The following is a 24,386-nucleotide window of genomic DNA, read 5'->3' as shown; positions in this document are numbered from 1 at the left end:
AACCTCACATAAAATTGGAATTCACCACACTTTTTTAGTTTAAAGATTTTATACACAATTCCAACAGAACTACTGTTTTGGATATCACATTAATAAATAACAAAATGTAATAATTTTAAGCAGACACAATTAATGGTGCATTTTCTCATGCCTTTAGCTCTCTCATGTCCTATTTTCAACTCTTCTAGTATGAATAGGCTTTAAAAATAATTTTTTTTGTTAACCCAAGTATAAATATTAACTGTTTGCATTTGGATTCAAAGAAGATATCTGTTGAATTAATCCAAAGTGCTGAAGAACTAAGCGTAATGGATGGAAACAACAAGGAGGTAGATTCTGGCATAATAAAAGAAAGAATGTTTTAAACATTTGAACTTTTTTTGAAAAGAGCAGCCTTTTTATGAGCTATAGTGAGTCACTAGAGGTGTTTAAACATAGGCAGAAAACCTGGTAGTAGAAGCATGATGAGAGATTACTCTCTTGACAGGGTAGAGAATTGACTAAAGGATCTCTAAGGTCCCATCCAACACTAAAATTCTATAACTAGTGAATAGTTAATTTTTATATATTTAATGCTGAAGAGGGTAAGTAAGTGTTTTGAGAAAGACTTCATTCCCTAAGGTGGCTCCTGAAAATTTTACAGTTAAGTGTATCACTAAAATAAAATAATACTGGAAGTATATTGAATTCAGTGGTAATGTGTTACCTATGAATTGCAGTATTAGAGCTGTTTCTTTTTTATAATATCTGAACCTAAAAAACCCACTGAATCCACATTTATAAAAAGGGGAAGGAGAAAAATGTAGAGAGATTTTTTTCCCTCAATAATAATAATACCATTTAAAGCTAGTAATATTGACACACAATATTAATAAACTTAAAAAGTTATTTAACAGTAAGATAGATACTCATTCAGAAATGTTTCAGACTTCCATTTTCCTGACAAGTTTAGGATTCATTCAGTAGGTTAATAGACTATGATCCCCTGCTCTTTATCACAGTTGGGATTTCTGTTGGTAATTTAACTGAAGAATCAAAGATTCAGTGTACTTAAGCAAGCAAGTTATTCCTGTACCTTGTATTGTAACACTTTTAATTTTCCTTTGGTAGCCAAATTTCATAAATTAGATTTCATATGTTAATGGAAAACCCTCCTTCATCTCCATGGTATAAAGCCTGAGTTTGTACCTCTAGGCCCCTAATTGTGTCTGTACCCCCCTCAGGTCCATGTATATCCATTGTTCTTTGCCTTCAGCTCTTTGCATTAAGTGTATTGATTGAAAACTATTTGGATATGAACTGACAGTTTTAAAAAGTCATTTTTATTTCAAGTCCAAAGGATTGACATAATTCAACAGGGTAACTCTTAAAAACTATATACCTCTGCTAAAATATTTATTCCCCCAAGGAATCCTGAAAAACACTTTTATATAAGTTTTCTAAAAAATAAAATGAAAATACTGTACAGTACAGTTAATGGTAAAAATTGTTTGTAGATTTGGGAACCTTAAAGTTTTCCTTTCTCTTCTTTCCCTTGCTTTTCTTTCAGTAGAAAATGTGCATCAGATGTTTATGTTTAATTGGTTTACAGACTGTCTGTGGACTCTTTTCCTGTCAAATTACCAGGTAATGTCCTTTCACTTAGCAGCTACTTCATATATCTGTAAATGCAGTTTATTCATGCACAGATTATTATTGGACATAACAGTTTCAAATTAACGTTGAATTTTTGGAAATAGGAAAATGCTTGATAGAGTCTAGAATTTTAAGGAAATAGAAATAATTAGCCTCCACTATATTGCATTATAAGTTAAGTATAAACTTTAAGAAAAATTGTATATGTACACATTTATGCAATATATTGTAGCATTGGTTCACATTATTTGGAAGGAATGAATAATTCTTGTATTTAAATGGTTGATTTTGGTAGCCACTTTTGAAACTGCATTAAGAGGAACCCTTTAAGATTAGAAAAAAAATTCCAGTCTTTTGAAATACTTTCAAATTGGTTTAGTAAAATATGTTAGTGACTGTTTTAATGTCACCTTTGTGTTATTCAGTATGTGCCTTAGTATAATGGAAGTGAAACATGTTAGTTACTTTGAAATCATTGGCTCTGGCCATCATCAGCATTGGCATCATTGCCAATTGGCAGCTGTAGGCTAATACATTAAAATAAACTTTCAAGTTACCGGCATTTCAGGCAGTGCAAATAAGTAGGTTCTCCCTCCATGCTACTAAATAGATGGTCTCCATAAAACAGTCAATTTTCAGTATTTTAAATTTTGTCTAGTTGTGCAAAATTCAACCAGTACATAACTGTGTTGCTACTGGCATGACAGAAGTGTGTGTGAAAACGCAAATGACATGAGGATGGCAGACTGCCTATCACAACCCCTTCCATTAATTTTTGCTCTGACCTCTCTAGAGATTTGAGGATATAGAATTTTACATTTCCTGTCGGGAATCTACTGATGGAGAAATATTTGTCAAGGCATAACCGCTTTCAAAGCACAGTTCTTGCCGCCGTTGCATCACAGCAACATCCGTTTTTCAGCAAATGCATTTCAAAAACGACCTACATGTAAAATATTACGTATTTTTCCCCTGCTGTGTCAATGCTGGATGTGGCTCCTTTGGCACTGTTCCTTGACCTCTCTGATCCGTAGACAACCCCCTCCGCCTGGAGTGGCGGATCAGCTGGAGCCAGCGAAGCGCCCCGCGCAGATGCCCATCTCCTCCCACACCCACCTTGACTCCGCCCCCTCCGCCCTTCCCGGGGAGGGCTGGCCGCGGGGCCGCGCGCGCGCCCCTGCTCCGGCGCGTGCTCCCTGGCCTTTTCCCTCCAGTCCAGCCCAGCCGGGGCGCCGCGAGGGGGCGGAGTGGGGTGTGGTGGGCGCGCTCGGGCGGCTCCTGCGCGTTCCCGCCGAAGCAGTGGCGGCGGGAGCGGCAGAGACGGCAGCGGCCGGAGTCCCGTTGCTGAGTCTCACATCCGGGTTCTGGCCGTGACCCAGCTGCGGCCGCCGCGGAGATGTGACCCGGCAGTACGGCAAATATGGCGGAGGTAAGGGAGCGAGCTCCCCCTCCCTGTCCCGGAGCCGGGCGCCCCCGGCCCTGGGCCGGGGAGGAGTAGAGTGGGCCTGGTCAGGAGAGGCCCAGCCCTGCTGGCGCCACTGCCCACCTGTTGTCCGGAACAGGCCGTGCTCTGGGCGGGAGCTTCGCCTGGAACTTACTTGGGATGGGTCCGGGGGTAGGAGGAAGCGGAGGCGTACTTGGACTTCGGGGGCAGTTTGAAGGGTAGTGCAGCGTAGTAGTGCGGGGCGAGGGGGAGGGGGCGCCCGCCGGGGAAGGGGTGCCTGTGGCGCAACTTCGCCGGCCGGTACTAGGGGCCAGAAGAGAAGCTGCTGCTTCCTCTTGCGAAGTTTTTTCCCTTCCTAACCGAGATGCTGTTGCGCCCTTCCGCGTCACCCCCATCCATTTGCGACTGACATCCAGTCTGTATTAGTGGGGAAAACGTAAGGCTGACGGCCTTTGATTAACTGTAATTTTCATGATCGTGGTAAAATTCGAGTGGGTAAATTAACCTGGCCAGCCGCAATCCAGCCCTCCAGGTTTGGGGGGAGTCTGCCCATTTATCCAGTTCCATCGCCCGCTCCCCAAGGTACAACCTCTGAGCTGCTTTTCCACCTCCCCCACCACCTTCACTTTCCAGGCTTCCTCCCCCTTTCCAAATCAAGGCTACCCTATTCTTGTTTTCTTTCTCTTCTAATTTTTCTTTCATTGGAGAAGCTTTTTCTTGTTTCTTTTTGCTGGTTTTATAGTAAACAAGTTCGTAAAGCCCCTTTTTTTGATTTTACATATTTGGGCCGCAGTTGGCGGGCATACAACTGCTGTTTTATCATTAATCGGAACTAAGTATAAGCTACTGGAACTTTAAATAACTGCAAGTTTAAAAAACGTTTAAAATATCTGAAGTTTTGTGGGGATTTGTTTTGTTTCCTTTTTTCCTTATCAGTGGAAGAATTTCAGTATTCTTTATCCCTGGGAGTTCGAGATGATGTATTTGGATTTTTTTATGACTCCTTTGAAATAAGCCACTGTAAATTTTGATTGATAAGGCGTTTCTCTTGTTTGAATTGCCATTTTCATGGTTTCACAGGCACCCCAATACAGATTTAGGAAGGAGGGTGAGATTTTACTGTAGCAGACAGGACTGTTTGCTGCCAGTATTATTCTTAAAACATTCAATATCTCTAATTTACAACTAAATTTAGATCTTAGATTTATTTTCACTTCTTTTGCTCTTGGTGGTTAAAGAATTGTATTTCCAGGCACATGAATTGGAGAACGTAGTACTTTCTGTTTCCCCAAAATGTGACTGCGTTTGTTCCAGTAGACTGAGAATCGGTACCTGGATTTTAGTCCTGGTGAGGTTCTTATTCTTAAGTGTTTCTTTCCTTCATGTTTAAGGAGTTGTGTGTAGCTGGATTTATACATTTTGTCAGTGTCTTCAGTGGACCCCTTTCAGTGAATATCGGATAAGCAGCAATGTGCTGCATAGGTAATGTGGTTTCTTCTCTCATGGTGTTGCTCATGATGGTTTGAGCTTTAAGGTGTGTAGTCATATACTAAGGCAAGATATTACTGAAGGAAAATAGCTTATACAGAGAAATTTAAGTTAAAAAAAACTTAAATTTATAATTTCTGTGTTTTTAAAAAATAAATTTTACTGCCGAGGGAACTAAAAAATCTAATATGTAAAAGAAATTATGTTAACTTTTTTGTTTTAAAAATTAAAGATGGTTGCATGATTGTAAGATAAAGGAAAAAATATTTTGATTCACTAATCAGTCATTTCCTAATATTTTCTAATGTATGTTTTAGTTTTCTTAAATATTTTATCAGTTGGAGAATGGAATGTTTTGTAGGAACGCATGGATGGTTCAACTTCAAGAAGGAAAGAACTGGAATTTTGTTTTTATTTTGTTTTTAGTGTTTATTTAATGACCTGATATCTTTAAACAATTTATCTTCTATATTCTTCAGTTACTTGTAGATAGTTTCATGTATAGTGAATTGGGGAAGAGTTAGAGGAACTTTCGTGATCTGTGTCCTACAAAAAAATCTAAGGTGAAGAAGTGAAAAGTACAATTGATTTATAGTTTTCCTGGCCTCAATACTTGAATAATTATGATGATTTTTGAGACCAGTGGTTTTAAAAAATTAGACAAAGGAGAAATGTTTGGTTGGCTTTTACTTTGAGCTCTCAGTAGATTCATTCTTTATGAAGCCAGTATAAAAACATGTGATGAAATAATCCAGATGCTGAATTATTGTGCTTTTGATCAAATAAATCTGAGGAGTTAAGGATAGCTTGTGAAGTAAGAGTAAGTGCAAAGCAACAGTATATATCTGTTTGTTAAATCTGAGGGGGAAAACAGGTTATTGAAGAAGTATGTCTCCAGAGAAAAATGTAGGTATTATGCTTCTCGGCTTTAAAAAAAAAAAAAAAAAATTGATGCTTCCTACAAGAGCGTGACCCTGACCATGTTTTTCCAGAAAAATATTTAATTCTTGAATACAAAGTGCTTTAAATGTGAATAGGATATACTAATTTTTTATATTTGATCTGATTATCTTTGTCCATAATAGGAAGTATATATTGGTTCTTCAGTTGTGATAACATTAAAGCCGTATTTAATGTACTTAGAATAAATGGCATATGCTCCCTTGCTTAATACTTTTTGGCAATATTTCTCATTGCTTATTATCTCTTAAAATTATTTACCAACCTTCTAAAAGGACGCTTTCCTAGTCACACTTAAAGGAAGGAAATTACAGGATAGTTGCAGTTTTACTAACTGCAAAAAATAAGAGGAAAATGAGAGAAAAAATAAGAGGAAGAGATAGTTAATCCTTTGGGTTTTATAAGGAATGTACTAGGGACCTTTGGGAACGAACAATTTGTCTTTTATTTTAGCGTTTGTAAACACGTAAGGGACTTTCTTCTCAAGGAAAAAAATCCATGGCACAATTCAAGACCTATCTTTTCACCTAGGCCACATTTCTGTGATATAAAGAGAAAATTAATGGATTTGCTTCTTTCTATTTAAGTATTTTAGTACTTTCAAAGACGGTATATAATCTGTTTATTCACATTCACACCTATCTATTCATTTCTCTTTAAAATGGATTCCTTGCTTAGTATTTTTTGAGTGTATTTGGATTTTGTTTTTTAAGGAAGGATTATGTTAAATGTTACTCATGAAAACGTTAATTTCTACTCTAAGCAAAATGTGTTTCACTGCAGTGAATTTAAGCTTCAAATAATTCTCGACACTAATAATGAATTTCTTTTTTCGTGTTTATACTTCAGAGCTATTAAGATTTTAAAAGTAGTCAAGATCACCAGTGTTTGAGAGTCCTAAAAAGCTTAATTCAGTGGCAGTTAAGAGTCAGGGTACTTGAATAGGTGGGAAAGGTTTGGTGGGAGAAACAATAAGTGAATTACTTTAAGATAATTCTAGTAAGTGAGACTAACCAGTTTTCTAAATAATTCAGAAATAAAACACTGCCATTGAACTTAAGCATGTCTTTATGAAAAGTAATCAGCGATCTAGAAATGCCTGCCTGGCCTGACGTTCATTCAAAATTCATTGCAGTAATTAAATTGTTCAAGTACCAGTCATTGCTTGGGGCTCGTTCTGTTTGTCTTATTCTGTGGCTTAGAACAATAACTGTTATTATGTAGGTATGAAATTCATGAAGTAGGACCCCAAAAAAGTGTTTTTGCAAATTGAGATTTTTTTTAACAGTCCTAGATTTAAAAAAATAAATTTAAACATATCCCATGCATTTAGCTGCATACTCCTTAGCAGTGTTACGTTTCTAGAGCAATTTATAGTAAAAGTAAAGTTAGGTCTTGAAGAAATCTTAATCTTTTGATCATAGAGAAAATGAAAGTGAGCAGAGAGTTTACGTAGTTTGTCCTAGGTCGTGCAATTCATCTATGGCACAGTTTAGACTGGAACCCAGCCTTCTGTATTCCTAGATTCCTAGTGCTTATTTTCTTTTTCTTTCTTTCTTTTTTTTTTTGAGACAGGATCTCTCTGTTGCCCAGGCTGGAGTGCTGTGTCGCAAATCATAGCTCACTACAACCTCAAACTCCTGGGCTCAGGTGATCAATCCTTCCCTCACAGCCTCTCAAGTAGCTGGAACTATAGGCATGTGCCATCATGCCTGGCTTTTTATTTTTTGTGGAGACACGGTCTCGATATGTTGATCAGATTGGTCTCGAACTTCTGGCCTTAAGTGATCCTCCTGTCTTGTGCTGGGATTATAGGCGTGTGCCACTGTTCCTGGTCCTTATTTTCTATGATATCATTTTACTTCTGAATTATTACTACTGTAGTAAATTGCTGATTTTAATTTCAGTACCTTCTTAACCTTTTTATACCCCAGAATTCCTGAGAGTAACAACAAAGTTAAGTACCTTAATTTTATTGGAGGAGAGGGATGGTGAGCCCTTGGCACAGTAACCATCTTTCACCCTAAAGTAGGACCCCTAACTCTTTCCAGGCTTCTATCCCCATCTCCATTGCTGTGAGAATCTCTGACTTAGAGTCTACATAACTAAGTAGATGACGGCAATACTTAAAGAAATGGTGGTAGAATTGGTTTGAGGGGAAAAATTTGTTCAGACAGTAATACTCATTGAAAATAAGCTTTTGATTGCCTGGAATAAAAAAATCTAGTAATTACTTCATGTTTTTACTATGTTGTTGTTAGGGTTTTTTTGGTGAAAATAATGGTAATGTTGTAGTTAGTTATTTCTTTACTCTCTCTCAAATTATAGTTTTCTGCTGTATAGGACATTTCCCACCATGTTCTAGAAAAATATAAAAGAGAATTATTTCAGCAAATCTGAGGCATTGAATATTCATTACAACTATTAGCAATTTTATCAACTAAATCATACAAATATGTGGGTGAGGGTCAACTTGCTATGAAAGTTACTAGAGTTTGTTTTTAATTTGTTTTAGCCCATTCATACTCTGTGTACAGTCTTTCTGTCTCTCTAGTGTTGTTTTCCATCTCAGATAAGATAAATATGTACCCCTGAAACACTGAATTTTTCAAAATTACGGCTTAAAAAATAGTAGCAAGTACTAGGTTTTCTTAAAAATCAAAATTTAGGGGAAGAAAATGAAAATGTCTCATAATTCCACAAGATAATCAGTCCCCAGTGACTTTCATTTTAAGAAAGAATGCATAGTGCATGAAAGTGGTTAGAAAAGTTCAACAGTACCGAAACGTATTAAATGAAAAAAGCCTCTTCTCCCTGACCCCATTCCCTAGAGGTAAGTAGTGTTAACAGGTTCTTGTATATCCTTTTGAGGAAAAAAAATTTATTCTATATTATTTCATATTCCAGCCCAGTTTACGCTGTGTTCTACAGTTTTCTTTATACTCCTAATTTTTTTTGCCATTTATTTCTCTATCAGCACAAAGAGATATCTCATTATTTTTAATGGAGTCATAGTGTTCTATTGTTTGGAAGAACTATATATGGAAGAACTATGTATCATTTCTAATCAGCTAATGGATGGACTTTAAATGTTCTTCTAACTTTTTGTTATGAACAACTTTGTGGTAGTGAATGTTATATGTATATATATATGTCTTGGTGTCTTTTTTTAAATATATATCAGTAGGATAAGTTCATGTTAGCAAAATGATCTCCAGCGTGGTTGACATAACTTATTTCTACTGATAACATTATGAGTACATGTAAAATATATTTTAATACCCAATTTTAAATCATCTTTCCTAAAAAAGGTATTTTTTCTAAAAATAGGTATTGTTATAAATAAGCACTTACTTAGCTTTAGTTTAGTTTAGTTTTGTTTTTGTTTTTTTGAGGCGGAGTCTCTGTTGCCCAGGCTGGAGTGCGGTGGCGCTTTCTGGGCTCACTGCAACCTCCGCCTCCTGGGTTCAAGCATTTCTGCTTCAGCCTCCCAAGTAGCTGGGATTACAGGTGCCCGCCACCAAATTTTTTGTAAAAAAAAAAAAAAAAAAAAAAAAAAAAAAAATTTTGTATTTTAGTAGAGACAGCATTTTGCCATGTTGGCCAGGCTGGTCTCGAACCACTGACCTAGGGTGATCTGCCTGCCTTGGCCTCCCAAAGTGCTAGGATTACAGGCGTGAGCCACCGCGCCCACCCTTAGTTTTGTTTTTGTCTCTCCTTTCTCCTTTCTAGTTTATGGTAGTAATTAATGGTAGATGTTGTGGGTTTTCCAGGAAGGTATTGTTAAGATAACAGTTTCTGAAGACTGATAACAGTCTGACATGACAGATGACTACTTGCAGTCACATTTTAAACATACTTTGAACTGATGAAAATCTTTTCAAAAAAGAGAGGCGGGGCACGGTGGCTCACATCTGTAATCCCAGCACTTTGGGAGGCCAAGGCGGGCGGATCACGAGGTCAGGAGATCCAGACCATCCTGGCCAACATGTGTGAAACCCCGTCTCTACTAAAATACAAAAAATTAGCCAGGTATGGTGGTGTGCGCCTGTAGTCCCAGCTACTCGGGAGGCTGAGGCAGGGGAATCGCTTGAACCCAGAAGGCCGAGATTGCAGTGAGCTGAGATTGTGCCACTGCATTCCAGCCTGGGCGACAGAGCGAGACTCTCTCTCAAAAAAAAAAAAAAACAGAAAAAGAAAAAGAAAAAAGTGAGGGTGAAGGAGGAGAGAAGTGAAGAGTGAAAAATTTTAGCAGTTATTTCTCTAGAAGGTACAAAATGACACTATAGAAGGTATAGAAGGAAGAGCCAGGGTCTAGACTTCAGGCCCGCCTTCACTACCTACCATGGAACCTTGATCTAGTCAGTGTGTCTCCTTGGGTTTACTAATTTATAAAATGAGGTAGGCGGGGCAGGTATTACTCCTATATTTATGATTATGATCAGCTACCTAGATGCTTTTGAAAATGTGTAGCACTGGGTTGGGTATCGTGGCTTACGCCTGTAATCCCGGCACTTTTGGGAGGCCAAGGCAGGGAGATCACTTGAGGTCAGGAGTTCGAGACCAGCCTGGCCAGCATGGTGAAACCCTGTCTCTATTAAAAATACAAAAATTAGCCAGCCGTGGTGGTGCGTGCTTGTAATCCCAGCTACTTGGTAGGCTGAGGCAGGAGAATCGATTGAATCTGGGAGATGGAGGCTGCAGTGAGCCAGTATCATGCCGCTGCACTTCTGCCTGGGCGACACAGCAAGACTCCATCTCATCTTCTTTTCTCTTCAAGAAAAGAAAATAAAAAATGTGTAGCACTATGTGAATGTAAGCTGGATGTACTATTTTATTTCATATCTAAATAAAAATTACCCTCATTCCACACCCAAACTTCCTCTATTAAGATGCTAAACTCACTTGTTATTTTGAAAGATCATCATTTTTGATAATCAGCTATACAAAGTAATGTTTACAGTATGCAATGTTTTCAAATACCAATTTTTTAGAAACTCATCTTTGATTTAATAGGATGTATTTAACTTTAAAGAATCTAATCTCAATCCTACCCCCAAACATATAGAACAGAATTTTATTTTGGAAGTAAAATACTAAAATATGTATGGATATTAAATGTATCTGTAGGCAGACCACTCCTAGTTCTCCGCTTGTGCTAATCTAGATGTGCCCTTAAATCAGTCATTGAAACATTCTGGTATGTCTGACATAATCACTAATGTTACCTTTGAACACTGGGTGTTCTACTCTGTATCAGCTACGCTTACAAATGCTGCTAGTCCTCAAGCATTTGGTATGTTAATCATTGGAAAGTGTTTGCAGCCTTTTTCAGAACTTTATTTACCAGTGAAGCTACAATCAGTAAGAGATTTATTGGCATTCAGTGCTCCTGAGGCCTTTTACAAACTGAAATATATGGACACCATTTACAATTCAAAATCTCTATTGTTAATATCTAATATCAATAAAAATGTAACTTTTATTCTTCGATAAAGTAACTTGTAATTAGAAAGCCGTTTTTTTTTTTTTTTTTTTTGAGATGGAGTCTCACTCTGTCGCCCAGGCTGGAGTGCAGTGGCGCAATCTCCGCTCACTGCAAGCTCCGCCTCCCGGGGTTCACGCCATTCTCCTGCCTCAGCCTCTCCGAGTAGCTGGGACTACAGGCGCCCGCCACCACGCCCGGCTAATTTTTTTTGTATTTTTAGTGGAGATGGGGTTTCACCTTGGTCTCGATCTCCTGACCTCATGATCCGCCCGCCTCGGCCTCCCAAAGTGCTGGGATTACAAGCGTGAGCCACCGCGCCCGAGAAAGCCGTTTTTTAAATCAGAGAACTGTTAAATGGAATAATTATTCCAATGTTCATAAGTCTTATTTTGTGTGGGTAGTGAGCCTAGGATTAGATGAAGATGATCATTAACATTGCTTGTAGCCTTACAGAGAAGGTTGTGCCAACAGTTGGGAAGTATAACTGCGTGAAACACAGGTGGATTAATATTTTAGAATATTGATTTACTATGTAATAATTTGTGTGATGGTTAACTCCATTTTGAACCAGAAATGTGTAGCTCTGCCCAAAAGATGTTAAGCAAGCTGGAAACCCTTTTTGTGGTTGCATTACTCTTGCCATGTCACCCTACTCTCCAAGCTTCCCATTAGAGGAATGAGATTTAAAAGTAGCACTGTATTTACTGTGTTCTGGCAGAGTAACTTTAAAATAATGATAGTGGTGTATCATTGGAATATGCAATATTGGTTATTGTCAGATTTTTGCTAGACAATGCTATAGGAAGGAATTATTCTCTTATAAGAATTTAGCAGAAAAAGTAGGACCTTTGAAAAAGTGTGCCACAAAAGAATGTGAGTCACCATATGGAATCTAGGATCCCATACTTACTACAATTACATAATATGTACAGTTTTAAAAACAGAAATTTTAATACCTTATAGGAATTTGTCTTAGACACATCGTTTTTGAAAAATAGAGAATTTCCCTCTTTCCTGTTTTCTTCTTGCCTCTCTTCCCCATTACTTAGCAGAAATAAAATACTGAAAGATCCCTATCTTTCTTTTGCTAGTGCTTTTGGCCTCCCACCATCTGTATTTTCTAATGGGCATGAAATAGATACTTCTGAATGAATTGGTGAAGTTTTAGTTCATGTTATTTGAAGCATCTTTTGAGTTTTTAATATTTGGTTTGTAGGAGTCTTATGTTTGTAGATGATTTGTTTATAATTGTGGATTAACTGAACTAAGATAAAACACAACTGTGCATTGTCAAGCAGTAACATTACTAAAATAAGTTGCTACCAATTTTATCTTTACATTTTCAAGTTGTTTGTGGTTAAATTTATGACAGGTAGAATGGTAGAGTGGAAGGAGCATTATAATTGGAAATCTGTGTAGTCTTGCATCAGATAACCTAAACTGTATAGGCTTTAGCTTGAATGCTTGCTAATTCTGTTATAACTTAAAAATATATTGTTTATCTGTAAAGTTAACCTAATATAGTATTTGGTGCTTAAACAGAATTTTAATTTTTCCTTTTGCTTTGTTACAACTTAATTTTTATTTGAGATAATGTCCTAAATTGTTTCTGTCTCCCATCTTACACTCACTTTTTTTAAGTCGGAGACCAGCTTGATAGCAAACTTTGTGCATAGTTCTGTGTTGATAGGAGAAAATCTATTTCAGAAAATTCCAAGATCTAAAATCATACTACTTAAACCACATATGTTATGAAGCCCACATGTATCTTTAAAATCTGAATTCTATATTATTGTCTTTATTTCTGGATTCAGGAGTGTTTGGAATTTTTCTTTATGCTTAAATATAATGAAAGGGAAGTGATTATATGGGAAGTTTTAGTTTGTCTTAGAAAATGCAGACATTAAAACTAAAATGCAGACATTAAAACTTAATATAGTTTTTGGCATCATAGTAGTCTTTGAATAATTTCGGTAATGTTTGTGAAGATACATTATACAGAAATACTAATTTTTCCTCTTTTCTCCCCTTCTCAGCCATCTGTTGAATCTTCAAGTCCAGGTAAGTATTTTCTATATTTTTTATAATCTCTATTTGAGTAACATTTGTCCTACTAGTTGCATAAAGACTAGAGGAGTTAGACTATTATCTGACTTGCTTTTCTTCTGAATGCTTCTTTTCTCTGGGGAAAAAGAAATGGATGAAATGTTTGACTGCCCATGAAAGTACAGGTGAGGCTACTGTGATTTCATCCTAAAAATGACTATTTTTGGGTTTTCTTTTTATTTTTGGTGAGTTGCCATATGTATTTCTCACAGTTTTGCGTTATTGTTTGACTTGTAGTATATATATAAAGTGTGCTTTTTAAAAAGGAATCATTAGTTTAGAAATATTTGCTTGTGTAGGGATTTCAAAGTATTTTTATTTGAGAAAAAATTGTTAGTGCATTACAGAGGGAGGGGAAAAATAAAGTAAGCAAAAGATTCAACAAGTGAATATTTAATGTAAATAAGGAATATTCTAAATAAGGAAATCATTCTTAGATTTGAATAGGATCAAGTTTTATGTTCTGACTACACATCTAGGATTTTTGTATTCGTTCTCAAATACAGTACATATTCATTTTTTCCTAACTTAGAGATTGCAAACCTGTGATCTTTGAATCAGATCTGTGCCACAAATTTTTTTTTGTTTGGCCACTGTAGTGATCTTTAAAAATAAGAATATTTTATATATGAAATCTGGATTTAGGGTTCCCATGGGCTGGCACCACTGGGTACAGTAGTTCTACATGGCAGTAATTCATTGGAGTTGAAGCAGTGAGGAAAGAGTCAAGTACTAGTCTTTTATCCTCAGTGTCCAGTGACTGTCAAGAGAAATGGGACTGCCTTTTGCATGGGATATGTGGGTTAAAGAGTAGTCCAATATAGGAGAGTGAGAAAGTGAACCCTCTGAGGCATAGTAATGTTTTATTTGAAAAAATCTCACATGTATTGAATACTTAGATATGATGTATTCTGTATTACTGAATTTTCCAGATTATTGAAGCAATCACCTTTCTGTGTTTAAAGTTTTAGGAAGAAAGCTTTTAAAAATGCTTAACATAAGATAAGCCTGTTTTCATGGTGCAAGGTCCTTTCTATGAACATGAATCATTGGACTCTGAGGGTGGGACTAAATCACATCTACATCCCTTTTAAATGACTAGTGTGCTTAGTTGATGTTGATTTTGTCCTTTTGATTTCAGCTGAAAGCATCTTACTCTTTTTAATATGCTTGAGAGTAAAGTACATTAGGCTTTGTGCATTTCTGAAACTCAATTTTTTTTGAACTTTCTGTTTTATAAGTATATCCTGGATGGTTAAGATTGGGAGTAATCTGGTCTTAGATAAGTGTTAGATCACCATATTCATTTTTAGGACATGGAATTATTTCCGATTTTTTTTTCAAACAGAAGTTGTTTTCATAGAAAAAATAGATCCTACTTGTTTTTTATAGTATTGTGATATTGCAAATAAAATTGAGATTTAGATATTTCTGATGAATTTTTGAGGCATTCATCCGATAGTACATAGATACATAAAATAATTACTCAGAAAGCGATATTAGTAATTGGCTTTCTCAGTTTCCATTACATTTGAATCAGCCTAGGCTGAACTGGAAGAATAATGGAGTTTGAAGAATACAAATGTTGGCCAGGTGCGCAGTGGCTCACGCCTGTAATCCCAGCACTTTGGGAGGCTGAGACGGGTGGATCACTTAAGGTCAGGAGTTTGAGACTAGCCTGGCCAACATGGTGAAATCCCGTCTCTTCTAAAAATACGAAAATTAGCCAGGCATGGTGGCACATGCTTGTAATCCCAGCTACTTGGAAGGCTGAGGTGGGAGAATCCTTTAACCTGGGAGGTGAAGGTTGCAGTGAGCTGAGATCATGCCACTGCACTCCAGCCTGAGCTATAGAGTGAGACTCCTTCTCTCAAAAAAAAAAAAAAAAAAAAAAAGTCTTTGATAGCTTTGCTACTTGTTGAATACTTAACAGATTGAATGTTTATATTTCTTTAGCTTGTTTTCAGACTGAAATAGATCTTTTGAGTTAGACAGTATTTGTCATTTGAGGCTTCTGCCCAGGGCAGTGTTTATTGTTCTTATAAATAATGTTAATTACAGCCAGTTATAAAAGTTGGTAGAGAAAATTAGGAATAGTCATGTAAAAAATTTTTCGGTCCCCCGGTGAAAAGGCTATATCCTTTGTAGCATCTGTACTTTGCAATCAATGCTAGTAATAATAGTCACATGACCACATTAATTGCTTTGTCTTTAGTCTCCACCAGTGTAAGCCAAAGTAGAGGCACAATGTAAGGCTTTTTACCTGTAAGACTAGTAGCCATTAGAGGTGGGGAATTAATGGAGGTGAAGATAATTTAAAAAGTGATTAAATGAGTAGACATGATACAAACTGAATTTACCTTTGAAAAGATGGAAGGTACCTTTTCTGCAGTAGGATAGGATTTCATGACAAAGCAGTGACATTTGCCTAACTCTGATGCAAAATACTTAATTTATACAAAGCACCAGACTCATTACCCCTAATGATTTATTATTGGGATTTTTTTTTTTTTTCCCTAGGAGACAGCCTAATGGTGGGCCTAGCTATTGACAAGAATAAGATGGTTAGTTGGTTCTAAGGAACAAGGCAAAAAGAAGTCAGATAAAACAGGTCAGATCAAGGAAAGAGAAAAACTGAAAATTGAAAGTTTATAGAAAAAAGTGTAGTGTGCATTAGGGAAAGGAGTTGGAGTGAGACAGGAAGTAGTTCACCTACACTTTGTTATTTGATATAATAAGGGAGTGAAATGGCAAGTCTTCATATATAATTGGCTTTGCAAATAATAACAAAAAATGAACTTAAGGTGAGTTATAACACATGCTTTGATGCTGTATACCTATGAACTTGAATTTTTTTAAAAGTCAATAGAGTATAACAAGTATAACAAGAAATTAAGCATAATTATTTTTGATAATACCTGTGTCTAATTACAATTATATTCTGATTGGGATAATAGTATACAAAGGGATGATGTGGGGATTTTTTAGGGTCTTTCTGCCTACAACGGAGAAAAGTATAGCATCATTTGTAGGGATACATGATTACTGACTACTCAGTATCCCAGAAGATTCCCGGGTGAACTGAAAAGTTTCAGGAGAGTTTTTTCTTGAAAACTCAGAAGAGAAAAGGATTGGGACAGAAAACTACACCTATATTAATGTTTCTCAAATTGTGCTCCTATAGAACCCTTGTGTCCATTCCCGCAAGCAGTACTAAGATGCACTGCTAAAATTGCACTAAGCTTTTCTTAATTTCTGGAAGAAAATTAAGATAATATGCTTTTCTAAATGTTTTTCTAAATTATTCTAAAACTTTGAAAAGTGTTAATAACTCATTTTTACTATAATCTGGTATAAGGTATCTGACTTGGCATATAATTACGTTTTTAGTTACTTTCTATTTAATATCAGTTCCTTTCCTTTCCTCCTTTCCTTTCCTTTCCTTTCCTTTCCTCCTTTCCTCCTTTCTTTTTTGAGATGAGGTCTCACTGTGTTGCCCAGGCTTGTCTTGAACCCCTGAGCTCAAGCAATCCTCCTGCCTTGGCCTCCTGAAGTACTGGGATTACAGACATAAGCCACTGCGCCTGGCCTAATATTAGTATTTTCTAATGCTTCTGAAAGGGCACAATGATGTTAAGTGCTTTGCCATGTGACCTGGCTTGCATTCACTCATCTTAGTACATAGACTCTCCTTAAGTATTCTTTGAGGCAGTATACTAAAATAATTTACAGGAGGCTTGGAGTCCAATAAAAGCATAGGTGTTGGGATTAGTATACCCAGGATTCAAATTCCGTCTTTGCCATCTACTGGCTTTGTCAGTTTAGACTTGCTACTTAAAATCTCTAAGCCTTGAGTTTTTATTTTGGTTTTTTTTCCTCTTTAAATGGGATGATAATACCTACTTTGTAGGATTATTTGAAGATTAATTGAGATAATGTATATGACGTGCTTGAACATACTATCTGGCATATAGTAAGCACTCAAAAAAATGATTCTTTTGAAAATTGTTGTGAGTAACTGAAGAACCCTAAGCTTTGGGCACTCCCTTATTCATAATAGTCAGATTTTCAAGAAGTCAGCTCTATCTCTTTGCTTTACTTATTGTTTATCTTTCTGGAGTGAAATGAAAGAATAGGTACATCTATTAATATCTAACCATCAACAGTTAAAACTTTAAAAATTGCTAATTTTTTCAGTGTTCAGTAACTCATCTGTTTATTAGTAAACAATGCTTTTGCAAATCTAGGTCCACATTGGCAGTAGTAAAACTTGGGGATATTTTACATAGTCATATCCCCAAGTTTTACTACTGCCAATGTAGTACAATATTTTACAGACTGTGTATGCCCAGCCTTTGCATTCTGCTATTACAAAGCTTGACCCTATAGGGTTCAGCAGTATTCCCCAACCACATGTCAGTTAGACATGTTTATTAGACTAGATTATTTTTAATGCCTTTGATAAGAGTTCTCTATGCAGTTTTAATAAATTTTGCTCTTCTACTCAGTCTTTTGCGTTATTTCTGATCAAAATCCACTAAGTTAAGGACAGCTACTCAAAATATTAGATTTTTTTTTTTTTTCTTTAAAGTCAGGGCCTCGCTCTGTCTCCCAGGCTGGAGTGCAGTAGTGTGATCATGACTCACTGTGGCCTTGACCTCCCTGGCTCAGGCATTTCTCCTGCCTTAGCCTCCTGAGTAGCTGGGATGACAGGCACACAGCACCACACCCAGCTAATTTTTAAATTTTCTGTAGAGACAGGGTCTCATTTTGTTGCCCAGGCTGGTCTCAAACTCTTAGGCTGAAGTGATCCTCCCTTCTTGGCCTCGTGAAGTGCTGGGATTAAAGCATGAGCAACCACATCCAGCCACTAGAATGTATTTTCAAGGAAGTACTTCTAGAATAATAATATTTGAGTGCAGCTGTGTCTTCACTAGACTGTGTATTCAGATGACTGCATATTTCGCATGACTATACAGTCATCCTTCGATATCTGTGAACCTCCCTCAGATACCAAAATTGTGGATGCTCAAATCCCTGATACAAAATGGTATAGTATTTGCGTGTAACCTATGCGCATTTCTCTTATATGCTTTAAATAATCTCTGGTGTGTGTGTATATATATATATAATACCTAATATAGGTAAACGCTATGTAAATAGTTATACTGTGGTGTTTGGGGAATAATGACAAGGAAAAACGCCTGTACATGTTGAAGACAGAGGTTTTTTTGGTTTTCTTTCCTCTGAATATTTTCAATCTGCTGTTGGTTGAATCCACAGACACAGAAGCCATGGACATGGAGGGCTGACTTACAGTCTCCTCATGGGCCAGAGGAGTTCATACTCATTGGTTCTATCAAACATTAATCAAATGGTTAAGAATTGTGATTTTTAGGGCCAGGTACACCTGTAATCCCAGCACTTTGAGACGCCAAGGCAGGATGATTGCTTGAGCCTGGGAGTTCAAGACCAGCCAGGGTAACATAGCAAGACCCTGCCTTTATCAAAAAAATATTAAAAAATTAGCTATGTGTTGTGGTCGTAGTCCCAGCTACTTTGGAGGCTGAGGTAGAAGGATCGCTTAACCATAGGAGGTCGAGGCTGCAGTGAGCTGTGATTGTGTCACTGCACCCCAGCCTGGGACAGAGTGAGACCCTGTCTCGAAGAAGAAGAAAAGAAAGAATTGTGACTTTTTTCCACACGAAAAGCCTGTTCTTATTTGATATGACCATTTATTATTTACAACTTGTTTCATATTTATAACATTATAAACACTTTTAAAGCTATAAACATTTTCCTCCCATTTTGCTGTTGTAACTATTAAAAAGCAATACATAATAGTTGCTGTGCGTAGCTTTTTCTTGGTACTTTTGACTTACATCCAGCTTCAAATAAAAATATATACATTAATATTAATAAGATCCACTTAATTTGGTTTACCAAACTTTTTGAAATATTCCTTACCAGGAGGTTCAGCAACATCAGATGACCATGAATTTGATCCATCAGCTGACATGCTGGTTCATGATTTTGATGATGAACGAACATTAGAAGAGGAAGAGATGATGGAAGGAGAAACAAACTTCAGCTCTGAAATAGAAGATCTCGCAAGGGTAAATAACATGTAGAGCTAGGGTATGAATTGGTTATGACTTTTTTGTGGAAAGGGAAGATCTGAAATTTTGATTCTCTGACTAGGAGAGAAATTGTGTTATATATTAATGACTGAAAAATTCTGTGTGATCATAGGTGGGATATTTAAAGTTTGAAATGAAAGGCTTTTAAAAACAATAACTTCATTATGTGAAATAACAGAATTCATATAGTTACTTTGGTAAAACATAGACTGTTAAATGATTCTGCTATAAAAGGTCTGGTCAAAAATGGACTATAAAAGGATTCTACATGGCCTGTTATATACCCTTTGTCCTTCCCCAGTTACCGTATCTTTACTTATTCTCCTTTGGAGCCAAAAATTCGTGAAATATCATTTTCCATTCATTACATAAAGTGCTCTAGATTATCGCCACCTCTTCCTGTCAAGGTGACCAGTGAACTTTCCTTGTTACATCCATTGTTATATTCACTTTTCTCTTATACCTTACTTTTTCTCAGCAGTATTCAATATAGTTTAACACTCCCTTCTTTTACTTGAATTCTGGAGTACACCACTGTCTGGTTTTCTTTATCTTTTTGTTCCTATTCAGTATCTTTTGCAGACTCTTCTTCCCTTACTTAAGGTTTACATGTTGGCAGTTCGTAATTCTCAGTTTGGACCTTCTTTTTTTCTCTCCTGTCTCTGTCTGGATCAGTGCTCCTCAAAATGTAGTATGAGGGTCAGCTGCATCAGAATCAACCATGTACTTATTTTAAAAAGCAGATTTTTAGACCTCTCCCCCGGCATACTGAATCAGAGTCTCTGGAGGTGGGGTTCAGATCCACATCTTCATTAAGTTGGCATTATATGTACACCAAATTTGAAAATCACTAAGCTGTGTGATTTAATTTATTCCCATGGTGTCTATATGCTTAGTATTCTTTAGTTTATATTTCTAGCATTAACCTATTTCCTGTCTCCAGTTTTGTTTGTCCACTTTGACATTTCTGCTTGCTTATCTCAACGGACATCTCTAAATTATAAATGTCCAAAACAGAACTATTGACTGTTGTTTTTTTCTCTACTTGTTCTTTCCCTGTCCTCTCTATCAGTAAAAAGTGGCACTACTATTTACCCTGTTGCCTAAGTCAGAGAAACCAGTGAGTCATTTTCCTTCTCTTTCAATATCTTATTTCTAAATAAACCTATCATTTGTATCCACAAGAATATCCCTTAGCCGACTCTTGTTCCATTGCTGCCTAGATTACATTCTTTCTAGCCTAGACTATTGCAGTAGCTTCCTAACTGGTTTCCCCATTTCCTCTTTTACCATCTTTCTCCTGATACATTTCCACCCAGGAGCTGTGATCTTCTTTTCAAAATGTAAATCAGTTTATGTCAACCTCCCAGCTTCCTGTTGTATCCAAAGAAAACCCAAACTCCTCAACCAGGCCAGCAAGGCCACCTGCATGATAATGGCCTCTTACCCATGTATCACACTACCTGTGTTATAGCCACACTAGCTGCTTTTGTTGTTAAATAAGCGAGTTTCTTCCTGCTTCAAGGATTTTCAGCTCATTCTCACTCTCTGGTATATGCATCCCAAGGCCGGCTCCTCATCCTCTGGGTTCGGTGTTGCCTCCTCAGAATAGCAGCCTTTCCTGCCCCCTAATTAGCTTTTAATTAGTTTTTTGTTTTATTTTTATTTATTTATTTTTAACCACTGTATCCTATTCAATGCTTTCTTTAGTGTTAGGACACAATTTGTAATTGTTTCTTTAATTTGTCTGTACCTCCACTGGTTTTGAGAAGATAAAATGACTGTTATTCACCAGTATATTTCATGGTACCTTGCAAGAGTGTTCACTCAAAAGTATGAATGAATGGATATATCAGTCTGATATGTTCTAATAAAATTTATCATGCATATGATTTCCTGTACTCCATAATAAAAAGAACATAAGAAATAAGACATAGTGCCAGTCTTTAAGGATTTGGAATACATAATGTCATGGAAAATGAATGCTTATACTTTTATGGTAATATGTCTCATAATTTTAGTTTATAACTTTTTAAAGTGTACATTTAAAGAGCTCAAAAAGGAGTTCTATTACTGTTTATTCAAATCTTGTCAGGTGATCCCACTGTGGGATTAGAGCTGGCTTTGGGATTAGATCATTTAGTGATTATAGCTGACTTAATCCACAATGTCTGAATAATTTAATGTGTCAAAGGTGTATATTGGCTATCACAGAAGTCTTTCAAGAATGGGTTAAAAAGCATATGAAGGGCTGGGCATAGTGGTTTATGCCTATAATCTCAGTACTTCAGAAGGCCAAGCCAGGAGGATTACTTGAGGCCTGGAGTTCAAGACCAGCCTGGGCAACATAGTGAGACCCCCAACTCTGCAAAAAATTTTTTAAAAAGATTAATTAGGCATGGTGGCATGCACCTGTAGTCCCAACACTTCATGAGGCTCAGGTGGGGGGATTGCTGGGGCCCAGGAATCCGAGGCTGCAGTGAGCTATGATAGCACCGCTGCTCTCCAGCCTGGGTGACAGTAGAAATGTTACTACTATTTACCCTGTTTTATTTTTCAGAGACTATGTCTCTGAAAACAGGGCACTTGAAGAACTTGGAGTCAGAACTATTGTTTAAAAGTAGGAGGCTGGGAAGCGATTCAAAAACAGTTGATTTAACAATCATAGTCACTTCATGTATTTGTGAAGTGAGAAGACAATTATTTTCAGTTTGCCTATATTCAGAGAAGATCTATCACTTTATATTTTTTGCTTCTGAATAGCCATCTGTGGGATAAAAGGTACAGTAATAAAATCTTGTATTTTCTGTCTTATATTCTATATTAGCTCAAGTACTAATTAGCAAGAGGAAATAAGTAGAGTTTTCATAATGGGTTATGAGAGTGATGTTTTTTTCTATTTCAGAAAATGAGGTATTTATTACATTTAATTAGTAGAAAATTACTAATGGGCTGTGCTAAAATTTTGGTTATATCATTGGCTTTTCCTGTTTCTGCTGTTCCTTTCCCCAGCCCCATATAGTGCCTTAAAACTTGCTTTCAAGTGACCCTGCCTTAGGAAATAGAAGTTAAAATAGAATTATTTATAGAGATAGGGAAAAAAAGACAGTTGAACGAATCCTTTATCATCCTTTCAACTAGGCAGCCTTATACCTTTTCAGATTCTTCTCTGACTTCTCCCAGAAACGATTAAAGCTTTAAGTAGCATAGAATGCTTTTCATCTATAACCTGAAGCTAAGCAATATTTCGGGGCCAATTTGTTGGATTTCCTAGAGTTAACTCTTTAGGTATGAACCAAACAAAATCCTTGTTGTGTTTATTTAAAAAGTGAGTAAGATTTTGTTGTGTTGATTATTGATTTGCTTTTATAGAAGCAAAACATTAGTTATGTCAGGGATTGATAAAGCGTTTTTCACCTTACACCTTGGTTGCATGAAATGAATTTTTGATGTATTGTGGCAGAACTCTGACATTCATTCAGGAAATATCAATAACTGTATAGCATGTGGTTTTAAGTTCATTCAATTTGAATTCTAGAATTTTTCAGTGAAAACTAACTTGATAGAAGTTTTGATGTGTATTGTTACATTTGTATGCATGGATTATGGCAATATAAAAGATAGTTAAGTGTTAAGTGTTTTAATAAAATTGGGTGTATAGGTTATTATTTATTGTGATCTTAGAGGGAATGTCAGAATCATTCTCATAGTAAATAAATAGACTTTTGTTTTGTTTTGTTTTTTTGAGACAGAGTCTCACTCTGTTGCCCAGGCTGGAGTGCGGTGGCACGATCTCGGCTCACTGCAACCTCCACCTCCTGGGTTCAAGCAATTCTCCTGCCTCAGCCTCTCTAGTAGCTAGGATTACAGGCATGTGCCACCAAGCCCAGCTAATTTTTGTATTTTTAGTAGAGATGAGGTTTCACCATGTTGCCCAGGCTGGTTTCGAACTCCTGGCCTCAAGTGATCTGCCCATCTCAGCCTCCCAAAGTGCTGGGGTTACAGGCGTGAACTACTGCACCTGGCCATAGATACACTCTTGTTTGCTACAAATAGAAACACTCGAGTTTAACTCTGTTTTCCAAATGAACTCTTTAAACTCAGAGACTCTAAATGGGCACAATTGTGGCAGTCCATTTGGGAAAAGAAAGATCAAGATTGCAATTTATTTATGTATTTAGATATATTTTATAAAAATCACACTAACAGTATCTGTATTTAATATATACTTTTAAAGTGCTAGATGTGTTCCATCCAGAGCTAGAGAATAATTAAAATGTGTGATTAAAATGTGAGAGATTGCAGTATTTTGAAGTATACACACAACATTAATTATATAGATAGAAAAGAAATCTCAGTGTGAGGATTATAAAGAAGAGTTCACTGCCTTCATTCCTATATAGTTTTATCTTCTAGTCAAGCCCCAGCGCCAAGAGGTTGGTTACCTTAGGAACCATCTCTGTAGTTCAGTCTGGATGTGGTCCCTTAGGCCTTTTTGGCTGGAAATCAGCCTCTTTCCTTCTTCCTATCTTCATTAGCATTTTATTGGTAAGTCAGTTTTGGTACAACAGGTGTAAGAGTACTATCAACATCCACCAAATGGCCCTGACTTGAAAGTCAGCATCTGCCATTTCTTAATGACTCACCTCCTGATGTGAGGGAGAAGGAGCTAGGAATTAGCACCTCTTCTGCAGCTAGGAGTTGAATGCCACTCCAACCTTATAATATGTTGGTGTTTGATAACTTTACCCTACTGTCTTGAAATTAGGACAGACTTAACTTGAGATATAGTATATGATGTTTATCCTTTTTGATACAGGGTCTTACTCTGTCGCCTTCCCAGGGTCATGCGATCCACCTGCCTCACCTCCTGCATAGCTGGGACTGTAGGCGTGCACCACTATGCCCGGCTAATTTTTTATTTTTTGTAGAGATGGGGTCTTGCTCTGTTGCCCAGGCTGGTCTTGAACTCCTGTGTGCCAGCAGTCCTCCCACTTTGGCCTCCCAAAGTGCTGGGATGATAGGCGTGAGCCACCGAATCTGGTCGGTTTATCTTTTAAAAGGTCCATTTCTCCCACCTTCAGCCAGCCTTCCTTTAGCTTATGCAGACATGATTGCCCCTCCT

The 24,386-nt window shown here is 36.9% G+C and overlaps 1 protein-coding gene across 22 annotated transcripts in view; it reads left to right on the top strand.

The window, feature by feature from the left end:
• MIER1 (MIER1 transcriptional regulator) overlaps positions 1-24,386 on the top strand; it is a 61,939-nt gene that overhangs the window by 2,367 nt on the left and 35,186 nt on the right. For 6 of the 22 annotated variants that reach the window (XM_055233461.2, XM_063613314.1, XM_055233452.2 and 3 more), the window contains exons 3-4: positions 13,052-13,076; positions 19,092-19,237. In XM_055233461.2, coding sequence (XP_055089436.1) covers positions 13,052-13,076; positions 19,092-19,237 — 171 coding nt within the window. Of the gene's footprint in view, positions 1-1,549; positions 1,627-2,797; positions 3,065-3,357; positions 4,428-13,051; positions 13,077-13,209; positions 13,247-19,091; positions 19,253-24,386 lie in introns of those variants that run through there. The other 16 variants (XM_055233450.1, XM_055233454.2, XM_055233449.2 and 13 more) reach the window with 12 other exon arrangements.

This window comes from Symphalangus syndactylus, chromosome 19 (genome assembly GCF_028878055.3).
Source record: "Symphalangus syndactylus isolate Jambi chromosome 19, NHGRI_mSymSyn1-v2.1_pri, whole genome shotgun sequence".
Taxonomy (NCBI): Eukaryota; Metazoa; Chordata; class Mammalia; order Primates; family Hylobatidae; genus Symphalangus; species Symphalangus syndactylus.
Note: the sequence above shows the minus strand (reverse complement) of the source record. Positions and strands in the feature narration are given on the sequence as shown.